Source organism: Stegostoma tigrinum, chromosome 41, assembly GCF_030684315.1.
Source record: "Stegostoma tigrinum isolate sSteTig4 chromosome 41, sSteTig4.hap1, whole genome shotgun sequence".
NCBI classification, from domain to species: Eukaryota; Metazoa; Chordata; class Chondrichthyes; order Orectolobiformes; family Stegostomatidae; genus Stegostoma; species Stegostoma tigrinum.
Genome location: NC_081394.1, coordinates 1,806,164 through 1,820,423, shown reverse-complemented (window position 1 = coordinate 1,820,423; position 14,260 = coordinate 1,806,164). Strand labels below are relative to the sequence as shown.

Sequence of the window (14,260 nt, the reverse complement as noted above, 5' to 3'; positions counted from 1 at the left end):
GTTGCAGGGGAAGGTGCCGGGTGTGGTGGGGTTGGAGGGCAGTGTGGAGCGAACAAGGGAGTCAGGAAGAGAGAGTGGTCTCTCTGGAAAGCCGACAGGGGTGGGGATGGAAAAATGTCTTGGGTGGTGGGGTCGGATTGTAGATGGCGGAAGTGTTGGAGGATGATACGTTGTATCCGGAGGTTGGTGGGCTGGTGTGTGAGAACGAGGGGGATCCTCTTTGGGCGGTTGTGGCGGGGGCGGGGTGTGAGGGACGTGTAGCGGGAAATACGGGAGACGCGGTCGAGGGCGTTCTCGATCACTGTGGGGGGAAAGTTGCGGTCCTTGAAGAACTTGGACATCTGGGATGTGCGGGAGTGGAATGTCTTGTCGTGGGAGCAGATGCGGCGGAGGCGGAGGAATTGGGAATAGGGGATGGAATTTTTGCAGGAGGGTGGGTGGGAGGAGGTGTATTCTAGGTAGCTGTGGGAGTCGGTGGGCTTGAAATGGACATCAGTTACAAGCTGGTTGCCTGAGATGGAGACTGAGAGGTCCAGGAAGGTGAGGGATGTGCTGGAGATGGCCCAGGTGAACTGAAGGTTGGGGTGGAAGGTGTTGGTGAAGTGGATGAACTGTTCGAGCTCCTCTGGGGAGCAAGAGGCGGCTCCGATACAGTCATCAATGTAACGGAGGAAGAGGTGGGGTTTGGGGCCTGTGTAGGTGCAGAAGAGGGACTGTTCCACGTAACCTACAAAGAGGCAGGCATAGCTGGGGCCCATGCGGTTGCCCATGGCCACCCTCTTAGTCTGTAGGAAGTGGGAGGAGTCAAAAGAGAAGTTGTTGAGGGTGAGGACGAGTTCGGCTAGGCGGATGAGGGTGTCGGTGGAGGGGGACTGGTCGGGCCTGTGGGACAGGAAGACAGCCTCAATATCCACTAGGAGCATGATGCGCACAATAGTTAAAAATGGCCTGTGTGTTTGCACAACGCCATCAGCTGCTTGGACATGCACACTCACGTACACTCATCCTTTCACACATATCCCTAAAGATCCGGAGCAAGACAGAGCGAGATACAGATTGTTGAGAGTCAGTCACAGAGAAACCGACTGAGGCAAAGAGAGCGGCAAAGTGACAGGAAGCGAGGACAAGGCGAGCGAGCAACGCAGAGGGTGAGCAAGAGGTCCAGAGAAAGCAGCAGAGAAAGGGACTGAGACAGGCGGAGCAAAGGGAACCGCCCGAGGGGTAACAGAGGGGGAGAGATGGTGGCAGAGAGATAGGACACAAGCAGTCACAGGCAGGAAAGGGTGACACAGTAACAGAGAGAGAGAGAGAGAGAGAACCATAGAGCATTTGACTTACATCCATGAACGAAAGAGGCCAGCAACAACCCGGGGAGCAGCAACGAGGGCATCAGGCTGGGCATTGTACAGGGACAGGTGCCAGTCCCCTAAAACAGAAAAAGTGCAGGGTCTACTGTTGGATCTTTCCCTCCCACAAGCACGGGGTGGGTTGGGGGGGGTGGGGTCGCAGTACGATTCCACACGATTTGTCCCAGATGTTGCTGCGCAGAGCCCGAAGTGAATCAAATACCTGTTGTCAATGCAACGAGTGACAGAGAGAGAGAGATAGGGAGGGTGGGAGAGCTGAACTCCTGGTGAAACCGGATCCGAAGCGTTGCTCAATGTGTTTGCTTAGTGAAAGGTGGAACATGAAAGAAAAAAAATGAAGGTCTTGTTCAAATGTTGGGCAAGAATGAATCGATTCACCCAAAACCAGAAGCGCAACTTGGCAAGGGCACTTCAGGAAATAATTAACAGAGGTGTCAGTGGATTTACCGGAATGGAGCCCAGAGACAGAGAGAGGAGGGACTAAGTAACCATCCAGCCTTGGTTCACAGTCAGCAATAGCCTTACACGCATTTATGAACAAAGGATCTGCTTTGTTTCAGCATCGAGGTCCACATCCCCAGCTTTTCAAACGGGGCTTTTACTGCTGTAATCCAGCTCACTTGTGCAAAGCAAGATCCAACAAATCACCAAAGTGACACTGACACCTTGACTCACGGTACGCCTTCAGGGAAGAAACCGTTGGACACAGACAGTGTAAATGCACTGCCAGTTTTCTTTGAGATGGGATCACGAGAGGTTTGCTTCTCCCCTTCAATATCCACATGTGGGACGTGGGCGTCGCTGCCTGCCCAGGGTTTATGAAACAGACTGGGTTTAAGTTCAAAATCTCATCCTGAAAGAAGAAACTCTGGCAAATGCAGCATGTAATCAGCACTGATCCTCCGACAGTGCCCACTACCTCAGCACTGACCCTCTGACAGTGCCCACTCCCTCAGCACTGACCCTCCGACAGTGCCCGCTACCTCAGCACTGACCCACTGACAGTGCCCACTCCCTTAGCACTGACCCTCCAACAGTGCGGTGCTCCCTCAGCACTGACCCACCGACAGTGCAACGCTCCCTCAGCACTGACCCTCCAACAGTGCCCACTCCCTCAGCACTGACCCTCCAACAGTGCCCACTCCCTCAGCACTGACCCTCCGACAGTGCGGCGCTCCCTCAGCACTGACCCTCCGACAGTGCCCACTCCCTCAGCACTGACCCTCCGACAGTGCGGCGCTCCCTCAACAGTGACCCTCTGACAGTGCCCACTACCTCAGCACTGACCCACTGACAGTATGGCTCCCTCAGCACTGACCCTCCAACAGTGCGGTGCTCCCTCAGCACTGACCCACCGACAGTGCAGCGCTCCTTCAGCACTGACCCTCGAACAGTGCCCACTCCCTCAGCACTGACCCTCCGACAGTGCCCACTCCCTCAGCACTGACCCTCCGACATTGCCTGCTTCCTCCTCACTGACCCTCCGACAGTGCCTGCTCCCTCAGCACTGTCCCTCTGACAGTGCCCACTCCCTCAGCACTGACCCTCTGACAGTGCCTGCTCCCTCAGCACTGACCCTCCGACAGTGCCCACTCCCTCAGCACTGACCCTCCGACAGTGCCCACTCCCTCAGCACTGATCCTCCAACAGTGCCCGCTCCCTTAGCGTTGATCATCTAACAGTGCGGCATTCCGTCAGTACAGGCCCTGCGACGGTGTGACGTTCCCTCATTATTAATGCTCTGACATATTGGAATGATGCTTGCTTGCCTGTGTCAAAATAGGACCCGCTCACAGAAACTTTCAAAGCAAATAAGATGTTGACACAGCCTTCTGATTTGTTAAACAGTGTCAGAAAGAGTTTGTGAGAGAGAAACTTCCAGAGACTGCAGACAGAAGGCTGTGATCTCTCCCTCCATTCCTCTGGAGGAAAAACAATACAATCTAAAAATTAAAAGTATTCTAAGACTAGAAAAGACCAGCTGATCAACCACTGAATCGAAGATTGACCGTCACCAATGGACAACAATGTCACCCTTGCTAAAATCTAAAGGACTGTGAGAAAATAACTGTCCAACTTATTGCCCATTCTTTCGATGCTCAGAATTTGGTTTTTTCCGGTCAATGTTATTTTTCCACCTGTTGTAAATGTGTTCAACCGTTTCTTTCTGCCTCTGATAATTATGAACGAGTCTATGCATACCTCAAGCTTTTAAACAATTATAGTTTCATAGAAGTAAATTACAAATCCTTTGTTTTCTCTTGTTAAAGTTACTGGTGTTAGAATGTAGCATGATATTCTGTTTGTGATGAAACCGTGTGAATTCAGATTTTCTGCAGTTGCAGCCAACCAGACAAGTCTCAGTGTGATTCTGGGCAGGTTGTGACAGTTTATGGAACCATGGGGCACAATTGTGATGGTGCATGTTTAGATATTTAGATTCCTTACAGTGTGGAAACAGGCCCTTTGGCCCAACAAGTCCACGTTGCCCCTTGAAGCATCCCACCCAGACCCATCTCCCTATAACCCACACACCCCTGAACACTACAGGCAATTTAGCATGGCCGATCCACCTAGCCTGCACATCTTTGGACTGTGGGAGGAAACCCACGCAGACACAGGGAGAATGTTCAAACTGCACACAGACAGTCACCCGAGGCTGGAATCGAACCTGGGTCCCTGGAGCTGTGAGGCTGCAGTGTGAACCACTCAGCCACTGTGCCGCCCCAGTGGAGTTGTGACCACGCTGTATATCGAGCAGTTCCAAATTGGCATCTGATTGGTTGGCCACGCAATACAGGCACCTCCTGTGGGCATGAAAGCCTGAGGAGGTCCTCAAACTCAGAGCTTCATGGCAACACCTCCACTGCAACTCTCCCTAAAAGGGAGTGGGCACTGAGCATGTTGTTCATCAACACACTCCCAATCTCCCCACTATGAGCACTGCGGGGGGCAACAATAGGACAACAACAAAGATTCTAACAGATTATAAAAGATTACAATATCGTAAAAGTTACCCCCTGCCCTTCTGAAGTCAGCTCATAGGGACCATACATCAGACACCATTTGACACCCAGTCACATTGGGATCTCTATTGACAAGCAAAACCTTTGGTCAGAATCCTCACTTTGCAGGATCACAGAAACATTCACTCAGCCACTTCTTGCATCTTCACAACATTGTAAGGGGATGGTAACATTGTCACAGACTTCGAGGAGCAGAGGGCTGCTCTCTCGTTTGAGGGTGAGGTGACTGGGGATGAGTTGAACCCGTAGGCCATCACACCTCAAGGGAGGTGGAGAAGATGGGAACTTCACTCAGTTGGGGTCATGAGGACCATCCATCCCACAATGGTCCTGATAGAAAACAGCAGGATAGTTTTACTTCCAGTGTCTGAGAAAACCAAAACAATGACCAGAGGGTGTCACTACTGGTGGGAGGATGTCATTACAGCGTGTTTACAGGGGAAATTTCCATGAGAAGAAATATAGTGATTGCAACAAGGTCCACCAGGTGGGCCTTGTAGAATATGAGTTCCCTGGTTGGGGATGTTAATCTGGTCCAATCAGGGAGCCCTGGCTGAGAGATAGAAACAGGAGAGTCCGAGTTTCTGCTCACTCTGAGAGCTGGCTCTGAGGGAGCTGGGTCAGTGTCAAGGATTCTCCACGTGTAAATAAAAGGGGGACCTGGTGACAGGGTACCAGCCTCTGTGGAGTTATTCTAGTGGCATCATGAGAAAAGCACACTCCTGAAGAAATTCACTCTCAACTTTGAGATGGGTTAAGCATTTCTGGCATCATGCTGTAATTTGGGAAGAATTACTCATTTGATCCTGTCGTCAGAAACTTGAGCGCAGTTTGTGGAAAGAATGCATTTTTTCTAGGTTAGTGACATTGGGGAAAATGCAAAGCAGGGAGTAATTCTGACAGTTTGTGGAGCCGCAGCTTTTTTGGTGATTCAGAGCCTGATGTTTCCTGAGGCATCAGATACTAAAATCTTTCAATAGTTGATGGATTAGGTCAAGGGCCATTACAACCACAAGTCTCTTCCACTTCTGAGATATTATTGCTTTTACTTGGCAGTTTGAGAATCAGGGGAATACCTGTTGGGATTTTTGATGAGGTTAATGTGATTGGCAGAGGCATTTGAGATAATGGGAACTGCAGATGCTGGAGATAATGAAGTGTGGAACTGGATGAACGCAGCAGGCCAAGCAGCACCTTAGGTGCATAAGATGCCACAGATGGGCTCCTAAGATGCTGCTTGGCCTGCTGTGTTCATCCAGCTCCACGCAGAGGCATCTGTCTTAGCCCTTAATGAGATGCTGAGAGACTGTTTGATCTGTGGGGTTAATGAGGTAACCATGCAAAAGCACCTGCCAGCAGAATCCCAACTGGACTTCAAACAGGCTCAACAACTGGCTTTGTCATGAGGAAATGCAGCAATTGGGGAATATGAGTTACAGGGTATTCAATGGAAGTGAACACCCTCGCCAGGCCACCTGAGCTTCGGGAACACCACTTGAGTGAAGGCAATTGCACAGCCTCACTCAGGACATATCCTTCACAGAGGAACTCTAGATCAGTCCACAGCAAAACACCGAAACAAAACCAAGCCTTGGCCACACGGTTATAACTTTCTTCAGGATCCGGGCCAGCAAGTCATCGTAGTTGCTGCTGGAATGCGGATCGAGACGGTAATAGAGTCCCACTAGCCCTTAATTGTGTAAGAGAGCTCATAGGCTGGCATCCAGGAAAGTGCACACCCTGAAAAACCCACCTATACCCGGCTTGAAGCAGTTACATTGCTCAGCAACATCCAAATCAGAGCCAATCAAAATGAACATCAGGTTAAATGGTCACCAGGTTCTAATGGAGGTTGATACTGACCGGGCTGTGTCAGTGATCGCTGAACCAGTCTGTAGCAAAATCCACTCCGGGCTTCAAACCTTAAGTTAGTGTAAGACCTTGGCCAGGCTGAGAACCTACATCGGGGAGCCTTTACAGGTTAAGGATACAGCTTTGGATCATGTCTCATATGAGAAGCAGCTGGTTCAGTTTCCACTGATTGTAGTAAAATAATTGGGCCCGAGCCTGGTGGGCAAAATTGGTTGAGAATGATTCACCTTGATTGGAGCAACATTTTCCAATTAGAAAATGGCTGTCCGCGTGAAATCTTCATTAAATACCTAGAAGTTTCAAGTCTAGGGACGATAAAAGGAGCTAAGGCACCTATCTTATTGACCAGGAAGCAATTCCATGATTCTGCAAGCCCTTCCCTGTGCCATTTGCCTTTTGGGTGAAAACAGGGACAGAAATGAAGAAGCTGGGAAGTGATGTGCAGCTTGCCGAATGGGCAACACCAGTCCGACTGTGAGGCCCCGGCAGGTCAATTCATCTTTGTGGGGATTTCAAATGAACAGTAAACTGCTTCTCGAAGCTGGATAAATATTCAATCCCTTGCATCGAGGATTTACATGCAAAGTTGGCAAACGGAGCTGTCCTTCACAAAGCTGGGCATGAACCATGCATTCCTGCAATTTCAGTTCAATGAGGACTCCCACACATATATTACAATTAAACCTCATCAGGGTTTGTACCAATCTAGCAGACTGATCCATTTTTCAGTGGATGATGAAGAACATTTCATGTTTCATTCGCTATTTAACCGGATGTTGTGCAACTGACATGCTTATTATGAATATATTAAGGTAGTAGCCGAGAACCTAACTTTTTTTTATTTCAGAGATAAATGTGAGGTGCTGGGTTCCACGTGTGATGCGAAGTACAATTTATTCAAACACTCCAGTCAAAATAAAGCAAAGGAAAGAGAAACTTGGAATAATTTAATTTTATTTTACTGGAAAAGCTCAGCAGGTCTGGTAGCATCAGAAATCAGAGTTTACGTTTCATTTGGAGTGACCCTTCCTCAGTTACGACTAAACAGTAACCACTCTAATACACTGACACCCCATAAACTCAAGCTTAACAAAAGACCAGTTCTAAAAAACAGATTGTCTCACATGCATTTCCAGCCGGGGAGGAGGGAAAATGCTTCAAGAGAAAACTCTGAGAGTGAGTGTAGCAGGGAGAGATGTATTGTGCCTTCCAAACCCTGCTGAGACACCAGCAATGACTGCTGAAATATAAAACTGAAATTCTCGTTTTTGTGACAGCCTGGTCTCACCCATTCAGGCTGCTTCTATTGTTCCAACTTTTAAAAATAAAACCATTGGCCTCACAAGCTGTGAGTTTAAAAAGCCAGCTCAGGGCCTCTGTCTTAAAACCTCTCTTCAAAAGGAAACAGAAAATAAATACCTCATAAAGCCATAAAATCATTACAAAGCGATGGGGAGGGAGTATGAGACTTTGTCAGAGTGTCAGTCCTGAGAGAGGGCCGACCTATTGGAGAGTCAGCATTGAGGATGCGCCACTTTGTCAGAGGGTGATATTGAGTGAGTGATGGTATTGCCAGTGCGAATGTGCTCAATGAGATCTATCTTGAGAACACCTTTAACACTGTGTGAAAATTCCTCTAAAACCTGTCTCAGCAATTTCATGTACTCAGCTGGAATATTTCCTCTTATATCTGAGGAGAAGGACAGGACTGTTACATCACCACCTCTGGCAGGAGGTTGTAACTACAATGTGACATGTTTACATTGGAAATTTCCATTCCGCATATTCCCCAGGAATTCAAACAAAGTGGGAAATGTGAGAACATGTGAAGCAATCCTTGAGCCAACAATTGTGAATCAGTGTAGAGTTTATTTGATTTTTATTTACAGATCAGCCTGAGTATTCGATCCCATTTTGTTAATAGATGTGAACTTGTTCTGAACTGCCATGCTTCTTGCTATCCCTCACTGCATGAACAACATACAACATTCAGAAAACAGGGAAGTTATGCTGAACATTTATAAAGCTCGAGTTCGTTCACAAAGAGACGATAGATTCCAGTTCTGGTCACCACACCTAAGGAAGGATGTGAGAATCTTCAAGGGGAAGGAGGAGATTGACCAGAATGGCTCCTGGGAGCAGGGATTTTAGGGACAGGGTTCAGGTGGAGAGGCTGGGGCTGTTCCCCTCAGGGCGAGGGAGATCGGTAGGGGAGCCTGACCGATGCGGACGAAATAGCGACAGGTTTAATCAGGGAGACAAAGGAAAGTTGTTCCCACACACGGTAATACAAGGTCCAGGAGAGGCAGAGTGAACATTCTGGGTCAGATATACAGAGTGGGATTGTGAGGAAGGACTGTTATACAATGGAACTCACTGCCTACGAGGCGAGGTGGAAGGAGAGATGCTCAGTGATTTCAAACAGAAATTGGATGGACATTTGAGGGAAATAAACTCCTCGAACAATGTGGAGAGATTGGGGAAATGGGACTGACTGCATTGCTGTACAGAGAGAGAACTGGCATGGCCTAAGTGGGCTGAATGGCCTATGCCTGTGCTGTAATAACTCTCTGGCTCTCAGATGATCCTAAGCAGCATCATGAACTGGATTCAGTGTATCTTAGCCGAAGGGGGCATGTGATTTGGTCGCAGTGACAAAGCTTGAAACGGCCTTTCAGTTTCCTTTAACCATTTGTTGCTCACAGACCCAAACACCAGCAACAGTGAGAACAGCAGCCACAATGAATATCCCAGCTCGAATTCCCAGGATCAGGCTCGCATGCAGGCTCTCTAGAAAATACAGAGAAGGAATGAATCATTTGTGTCCATTTTCAATTTCTCGCTGTGGGTGAACACTCAAGCTTCATTTCTCTGTAACATTTCCTGCAATGTTGATGGTGGGGTGCAGTGAGAATGTGACAGGCAGCAAAGTGCTGTGTGATCACCGGGAAGACTATGGTCAGGCAGTGCAGGAGTTCCCTGTGACCATTCCCTCTCAAACAGATAGACCGTGTTGGATAATGTTGTGTGGGTTCGGCCTCTCGGGAAAGCGGTGACAGCAATGTTCATAGTGTCACAGTTGGCTCTGCTGCACAGTGCGGGAGGAAAATATCCGGGTGAGCTTTAGTGAGACGGAACAGGATTGTGAGAGAAACTGACAGGTGGTTCTGTGACCACAAATGGGACTCTCGAATGGTATGTTGCGTAGCTGCAGGGAATTCTGAAAGGGGTGGGTGTAGAGCCAGCATTCGTGGTACAGCTCACTCCCACTGACTCGGGGGAAAGAAAAAGAGATGAGGTCCTGCAATAAGGTTTGAGAGAATTAGGTAATGGATGAAAGAGAAATATTTCTGGCTGACAGGTTCAAGGAAAATCCCAAGGCTTTTTGTAAGTATATTAAGAGCAAGAACAGTATCTCTACCTAAGCTGACTTTCTACCTGGCTTGATATGGACTAGAATCCCGATTTTACGAGAGCTTCTTTTTTTCATTTTCCTAATTTGTACCAGATTGTGTACTGATCTGTCTTTGATCCTGAGAAGTTGTTGGAAGTGATGAGTTTGTACACTTTTCACTGCACTGCCAGTGTATCCAATATCTCTGTGGTGTGTGACACAGTGACAGTCAAATGACATCAGCCATTCTCCCAGTGAAATCACAACACGATAAAATTAAACTGTTGATTACAGCTAGAAATGTTTCCTAACCAAACAATTGAATAACTATTCCCAGACTTTGCAAATAATGAATTTTCAGAAACAAATTTTATATCATAACCAAAAGACTTAACTATTTATTAAGTATATGATAACTTTAGCAGAGAGCAAATTATCTCCCAGTAATCTCATTAATATTTATGCTTCAAACAGTGAAACATTTATTTTCACACCCTATTCATACAAAAGACAGACAAACGAATGTGTTTCATGGATGTAAGAAGATACTAAAACTGGTGAGATTACTGAAATGATTCTCATGTTGTGCTGCTCACAGGCTGCTGTTTCAAAGCACTAGTCAGGACGACCTTCTCAGTTCACCCAGGCAAATGCAGCAACACTTCTAACTCAGTTTTTTACGCTTTGGCCTTCCAAAAGCTGGCATTGCAGATTTGGCAGAGAGCTCTCCAGCTTCATGCTGCCTTTTTAGCAGCCAAGCTCACCCCTGACCCTCTCCACAGAAAACACAGTTCAACAAAAACCTCATCCCACCTCCTTGACCTGTCCGTCTTCCCTGGACTGACCTATCCCCTCCCTACCTCCCCACCTACACCCTCTCCACCTATCTTCTTTACTCTCCATCTTCGGTCCGCCTCCCCCTCTCTCCCTATTTATTCCAGTTCCCTCCCCCCATCCCCCTCTCTGATGAAGGGTCTAGGCCCGAAACGTCAGCTTTTGTGCTCCTGAGATGCTGCTTGGCCTGCTGTGTTCATCCAGCCTCACATTTTATTATCAACAAAAACAGCTTCAGTTTTGCTTCTGCCCTGATAGTCTGACTGGACCTCTTCCAAACTTGCTGGAACCAATTCCCAGCTTAGGACCTCGTTAATAGCCACCATCTGCTATCTGTTTAAATACAATGCTCTTCCTGGGGTCATTGTATCGGCTGAAAATTCTTTAATCAAGAATCAGTCTGCAATTAGCCTCCAGGCCTGACCTCACAAACAAACAGAACCTTGCTGGACTGTTCTCTTCCTTTTACCACAAGCTGTCCCAAATTCCACAGGTCATATTCAGCTCATACTTCCCAGGTCACAATTCCTACCAAAACTGATAAAAGAATAGAAACAAAATAGATAAAAAATCAGTGCGAGTTCTAACAGTAACTACTTCTCTAATATCTGAGGATGCATCCCATCAGATCCAGGGGACTTATTGGCCCACGAGTAACCCTGGTACATTTCCTCGAAGCAGGGTTATTGTAATTATTTCCTCCCCTTGGTTATTTCAGAATTCTCTGCAATGCAGTGGGATCACATCTTATTCCATACTGTGCAGGAATGTGAGGGCTGGGTAGGTTAGCCAGGGGAAAGGTAAGTTATGGGGATATGCTGGGAGGCTGTGTCTTGGCTGCTCCTTGGAGGATTGGACACAATGGGCTGAATGGCCTGTTTTCACACTGCAGAGATTCTATGATGCTATGACTGACAGCATCTCCGCTCAGCCCCATATTCCAGGATAGAGTTTGGTGAACCTTCATTGTGCTGACTAGAAGATAAGGAAATCCTTCCTCACCTAAGGAGGTCAGAGCAGCAGACTGTGTGTCAAGTGTACCCCATCCACAACCTCTCATCCATCACTTTGGGTGCTTGGCAACTGAGAAATGGCCAAAAAACGAAGCTCTTCCCGAGACCCCATTCATTCTGCCCACATTGGGTCATATCAGGAACCAGGCTGCCCTGGGAGTACTGCAGTGTTAGCAGGGAGATCTGCGCTGAATGCTCAGGGTGAGGGCATGGGGTCAGAGGTGAATATTAGGGGCTGTGTACTTACTCCCAATCTCTATCCTGTGACCCTCTGACCTGTTGGCACCGACAGTGTTCCCCACTTGGCAGGAATACACACCCTCCTGTTTGTGAGTGATTCCGTACAAGGTCAGGTCTCTCTCGGGCGATTCCAGAGCCTCAGTCTCCTCTCCCTGTCTCCGTGTCCACTTGTACCAGGTGGGTGGGGGGTTGCTGTCACCGGTGCAGCTCAGGGTGATGTTGTCACCTTCGTGCATCCTACTATTCAATGGAGCGATCAACACCTTCATATTGCGAGGGGCATCTGAGAGAAAGGACAAGACCCTCAGTTAGAGACAGCATTTCTCCGGCATCACTCACTCAGTGAGACTTAGCGATGGGGAGAAATCTCAGGAAAATGGGTCACACATCCGCAGAGACACGGGAGGGGCAGATGGATGAATGGTCATTGAAAGAGTTTGGCTTTTAAAGAGGAGAAAGAGAGACAGGGAGAGAGAGGTAGAGAGGTTGAGGGACAGAAAACCACAGATCATGGCCACTAATCGGGCAGCGGTGGGAACCAGGGAATGAGTAAGATGCTATAATTGGAGGTGGTGACAGAGATAGGGAAGGGGGAAGGGGCTAGAGGGAGTGACAGAGGTAACAAGGGGTTAGAGGCTGATGGAGGTCACAGAGGTACAGAGGGGGTAGGGGCTGAAGGTGAAGACAGAGATGGGGGAGTGGAGGGACTGGAGGAGGTTACAGAGATAGGAAGGGGGTGCAGGGTATGGAAGAGGTTACAGAGATAGGGAGGGGGTGTAGGGGCTGGAGGAGATTACAGAGATCGGGAGGTGTTGTAGGGGCTGGAGGGCGTAAGAGAATTAGGGAGGGGGTGAAGGAGCTGGAGGGGTGACAGAGATAGGGAGAGGGTGTAGGGGCTGGAGGAGGTTACAGAGGTAGGGAGGGGGTGTAGGGGCTGGAGGGGTTTACAGAGATAGGGAGGGGGTGGAGGGGCTGGAGGGAGTTACAGAGATAGGGAGGGGGTGTAGGGGCTGGAGGGGTCTACATAGATAGGAAGGGGGTCTAGGGGCTGCAGGGGTTTACAGGGATAGGGAGGGAGAGTAGGAGCTGGAGGGGGTTACAAAGATGGGGAGGGCATGTAGGGGCTGGAGAGGGATACAGAAAGAGGGAGTGGTGTAGGAGCTGGAGGAGGTTACACAGATAGGGAGAAGGTGAAGGGGCTGGAGAGGGTGACGGAGAAAGAGAGGGGGTTTTGGAGCTGGAGGGGGTTACAGCTATAGGGAGGGGATGTAGGGCCTGGAGGAGGTTACAGAGATGGGGGCGGGGGCGTGAGAGAGAAAGGGAGGGGTGTAGGGGCTAGCGGAGGTGAGAGAGACATGAAGGAGATGATGGAGGGATTTGGAAATGAAGAGTGGGAAGTTTATAATCGAGGTGTCGCGGGACTGGGGAACGGATAAGGAGAGGTGGGGAGGGGAAGGTGACTGGGGAACGAGACTCGGTGCGAGCTCAGAGACGGAGGGGTCAGTGGTGTTTTGGACAGATCTGTCTCAAATAGCGCGCGGTGACGGAGCCCGGGGAGATTAATTTGGGAAAAGGTCAGTCTGTGAATCTCACTCACAGAGCACCTCGATCCTGAAGCTGTTTGAGGTGGAGTTTCCAATCCGGTTTTCCGCTTTGCAGTAATAATCTCCAGAATCCATTGGGCTGACGGAGCGAATGGTCAGGACTTTCCCTGTCCCCTTGTGAGCTGCTCTGTTCACATTGTCCTTAAACCAGGTGTAAACAGCTTCCGGATTACTCCTGGAGTTACAGGTCAAGGTAACCAGGTCTCCCTCCTTCACCTCTCCCAGTGGCTCAGTGCGAACAACGGTAACATCTCGTGGGGCATCTACAAGAGGAATTACAGCTCGATTCAGGCCAGAGAGAGAGAGAGATAAAGCTATGGAACATCATGGAACATTCTCCCAAATCCGCTCAGAAATGCTAACACCAAGCACAAAGCAGGCCATTCAGCCCCTCTACTCATGACCAAAACTTCTCAACTTCAATGTATCCTAACCGTAACGTCCAACAATCCTCAAATATTATGGAAACCAGGAACTGTGCACGGTGCTCCGAGTGTGCATCTAACTGAGGGATAGGGAGACTGGAACTGTGCACGGTGCTCCGAGTGTGGGTCTAACTGAGGGATACGGAGACTGGAACTGTGCACGGTGTTCCGAGTGTGGGTCTAACCGAGGGATAGGGAGACTCGAACTGTGCACGGTGCTCCGAGCGTGGGTCTAACTGAGGGATACAGAGACTGGAACTGTGCACGGTGCTCCGAGTGTGGGTCTGACTGAGGGATACCGAGACTGGAACTGTGCACGGTGCTCCGAGTGTGGGTCTAACTGAGGGATACGGAGACTTGAACTGTGCACGGTGCTCCGAGTGTGGGTCTGACTGAGGGATACCGAGACTGGAACTGTGCACGGTGCTCCGAGTGTGGGTCTGACTGAGGGATACAGAGACTGGAACTGTGCACGGTGCTCCGAG

At 49.0% G+C, this 14,260-nt stretch overlaps 1 protein-coding gene across 1 annotated transcript in view; it reads right to left on the bottom strand.

Moving 5' to 3' along the window:
* Positions 1 to 1,629, bottom strand: part of LOC125448425 (transcobalamin-1-like) — a 48,940-nt gene extending 47,311 nt beyond the window's left edge. The window contains exon 1 of the mRNA XM_048523749.2: positions 1,339 to 1,629. Within this exon, the coding sequence (XP_048379706.1) occupies positions 1,339 to 1,402 (64 nt within the window). The 5' untranslated portion in view covers positions 1,403 to 1,629. The remainder of the gene's footprint in view (positions 1 to 1,338) is intronic.
* Positions 1,630 to 14,260: the final 12,631 nt, after the last annotated feature.